The 3,652-nt window shown below is 32.3% G+C and overlaps 1 protein-coding gene across 1 annotated transcript in view; it reads left to right on the top strand.

Annotated features, from left to right (window-relative positions):
• The first annotated feature begins 305 nt into the window (after positions 1-305).
• The window catches only part of LOC134277408 (serine/threonine-protein kinase TBK1-like), a 16,580-nt gene continuing 13,233 nt past the window's right edge, over positions 306-3,652 (top strand). The window contains exons 1-5 of the mRNA XM_062759742.1: positions 306-430; positions 1,553-1,678; positions 2,014-2,154; positions 2,458-2,587; positions 2,724-2,814. Of these exons, the coding sequence (XP_062615726.1) occupies positions 1,568-1,678; positions 2,014-2,154; positions 2,458-2,587; positions 2,724-2,814 (473 nt within the window). The 5' untranslated portion in view covers positions 306-430; positions 1,553-1,567. The remainder of the gene's footprint in view (positions 431-1,552; positions 1,679-2,013; positions 2,155-2,457; positions 2,588-2,723; positions 2,815-3,652) is intronic.

Genomic DNA, 3,652 nt, shown 5'->3' with positions numbered 1-3,652 from the left:
TTTAAGAATTTAGATCTAAGGGCAGATCACTCTAACTGCAAAAAAAAATACCCCCTCCCCCTTTACAAACTCCTAGAAATATCGTCTTACGAGTTTTTATTTATTTGTGACCTGCATTTCTTATTTTTTCACCAAATTTAACTTTAAGATAGAAAATTTTCTACAAGTAAATTAGTAAAAGCTTCTGTAGATAAATTTATATTATTCCGGAAATATTATAGTCGTCTCTTTTCCAAGGCTTGCGGTACATTAGTTATCATCAATATGCTTCCAGTTGTGAAATGGGGATTTCCAAAACGTAAACGATCAACGATGGAATATTTGGAAATAATTCAAACACATTTTAGTGTTTATTTATTTCTTCACATGAAATAGATATTCACTCACATGATGTGAAGGTTCTGAAAATGGCAATGCTGTTGGTTTCTAGGTCAGTAGAATAATATGTAAAGTTTTAAAATAGATTCCGATTCTTATTCACATTCACAAGCGCCTGTGTTCTTATTGTTTAATTCAGAATATGTGGAACTATACACAGATCCAGCACAATACCCCGATAAAGCTATATAGCTTAATCAAGGTATTACAAATACCTTGATCAAGGTAATTTATGTAATGAAAATACAAAAAAAAATCTATAAAAAAAAATAATAAATAGATAAATAATGAAAAAGTCGAGTTCTGAGATGTTGTCAGTAAATTCACTCATGCATGTAAAGTACTCAAACACAAAGAAATCAGTATAAAAGCATGTCATGTGAGATGTTCTTTTATGCTGTCTTTTTGATACCCAAGTACTTTTCATGCATCATCATGGGAGACACACTGACAACAACTCAGAACTCGAAGATGGGACAAAAAAAATCATTAGACTTTCCATAGTACGATAAATCAGAATTAACAGGAAACTCATAGTTTAATGTTTAGAAAATTAATCCAGTTTTATAGGTCATGTGTAGCCTCAGATCTATTTCCAACACTTCCTCAACATGCTCAAGATCATGTTTCATTATTTACATGATTTAGTGGACATAGTTAAAACTTCCTTAACAGATTCTTTTATTAGAAAAAACAGTATTATCACTACATTGTCTTTCATTTTAACCATTATGTAATATTTCTCTTCTTTTTGTCAAAAACAATGATCAGGCAGCCATAAGTATGATTTATAATTATCTTGCTAAAGTTGCTTTAGCAACTTAACCTGTTAACCAATTTTTTTTTCTTATTGAAAAACCCATAGTGTTAAACATGTTAAATGAAAACAAATGACTTGAAGCCAGGAAAATTATCACTTTCATGATTAAAATTGTTTTGGGATTTAACATGTTTAAGAAGTAATTATTATTGTGACAACATGTGTATGTGGCTATGTGCATGGTATATATAGACAAGGAAATGCACTCTTAATACAAACTTGAACATAAAAGATGAAATGAAGTGATTTAAACTGTACTAACATGTATTTTGCTCTAAGGCTGTATGATAAACCATGTCTGATATTTTGATTTAATAAGCATGATAAGGACATTTTAATTCTTTTTTTCCTCAGAATTTAAAAAAAGAGATGTCTACGGATGATTGTGTTCCATTACGACAATCTCAGAATTATCTGTGGGACGTCACCAAAATTCTGGGCCAGGGAGCCACCAGTAAAGTGTACAAAGGCAGAGAAAAGGTAAAACATCAGATGAGATTATTTTCTAAGAAGAAATTAATTTCTACTCTAGCTTTCTCTCACTCTTGTCTCTCTCTCCCTCACCAGTTTTTGTAAAACTATGAAAATACAATAAATTACCGGGCAAGCAAATAATTTGCTATATTAACAGTAGTTCTTTTTAAGAAATTCAAGCTGACATGCTTCAGAAGAAATTACTTCATGTAGACTATGTACATTGAATCCTCTTGTCAATTTTTATATGCTAGGGGGCAAAAATATTTCACAATTTTTAAAAATTGTTTAACTCTTCATTATGAATTCATGAAATCAGCTGATTTTGCTGTTTGATTCAGAGAAATGGTGAGGAGGTAGCGGTTAAGGTGTTCTCCTCGGCAGCCATGCAGAGAAGTCCTGAGGTCCAGGTCAGGGAATTCCAGGTGATGATGCAACTCAAACACGAAAATGTCGTCCAGCTCCTGGGAATTGAGGAGGAGGTAGGTTCTCCCTCATTGATTGATTGAATCAAGTTGATTTAATGGGGTTTTAGTCAGGTTATGAAGCCAAAAATAAATCTGGTTTGTGAATAGATGATGATATCTCTCTAGCTATGCCTGTAGTGAATGTATCAAATTAACATTTTTAAATTTCTTTGTCCAAGAGAAAACAACAAATAATAAAAAAAAAAAACTGAATTCTTCATTAAGCTTGAAAAAAATCAGTTGAAGGGAGAGAGAGAGAGATGTGTACATGTATCACTTTAATTGACCTATAAATGGAATCTTCTTTTCTATCTCCAGGATGTCAATAACCATAAAGTGATTGTGATGGAGTTATCTCAGTATGGGAGTCTGTACACACTACTGGATGAGCCCAAAAACTCACTGGGACTCAAAGAAGACGAGTTCATCATTGTCCTCAAAGATCTTAGTATGGCACACTTCATTTGTTTTGGTTTAATTTTTTTAAATCTTGCAGGATTTAAAACCATTGAAAGTTCAATGATCATGTCTGTGTATCATATAGTGTTTCTTTACTTTGACATTTTATTCTTGTGTATTTTTAGCTGCGGGAATCCAGTATTTGAGGGAAAAAGACATTGTACACAGAGATATCAAGCCAGGAAACATATTGTTGTTCAAAGACGATGAAGGGAGGTAGGTGCACATGGTGAAATTTATACATCATTTCTTTTGTGTGAAGCATACTAGGACAATTACTGTAAATAATTTTAATTCCATGGTGTTAAAATTTCACGATATCTCAAAATGTACCAATTGCAATGGTTTTAATTTCACGCTGCAAGAAATTAATTCAAAATTTCCTGTAAGCATTTAAGCAGTTTAAGAAACTAATATTAACAGTCACGATGGGTTTAATTTCGCGGAAAAATGATAAATCGCGAACATAGCGAAATTAAAACCATCACGATTATTTGCCAATCTACAGTATTTTGTAATGCATTTAAACTTTAAACCTTTCATATTTTTACCAGTATATACTGTAGATCACTAAATAATTATTTTTGACACCTTATTTTGCGAGATAGTCATTGACTCTTTATTAGTGATAGCTGCAGATCTGTAGCATTTTGGTTTTATATACATGTATTTGTCTTTGACCATCACACTACAGAACTCGTAATGCAAAAAAGGTGCAATTTACTGCACAATATCTTTTGCGCAATTTTGGGGAGAATTTCTCAACTTTCTAGCATTGGTCAATCAACTACCTTTCACTCCCTAATGCTGTTCTGACACATTCTGTAGCCATGCAATATGTATATGTATTTTATCTTCCTCTCAACCATTTATAGGTGTCTCTACAGGCAATAAACTCGCTTGAAGTGAATTTTCAGCAATCTAACAAATAATTTTAATCAAGCAAGTTTAGCAATTGTATAAATGACTATAAAGGGTTGGGAGGTGGCTAAAATATACAGATTAGTTAAAAAATGTGCCTAGAATTAGGGAGTGAAAGGTAGTTAATTGACCG

The sequence above is a fragment of the Saccostrea cucullata genome, unplaced genomic scaffold (genome assembly GCF_032062105.1).
Source record: "Saccostrea cucullata isolate Sc308-1 unplaced genomic scaffold, CSIRO_AGI_Scuc_v1 ctg510, whole genome shotgun sequence".
NCBI classification, from domain to species: Eukaryota; Metazoa; Mollusca; class Bivalvia; order Ostreida; family Ostreidae; genus Saccostrea; species Saccostrea cuccullata.
Note: the sequence above shows the minus strand (reverse complement) of the source record. Positions and strands in the feature narration are given on the sequence as shown.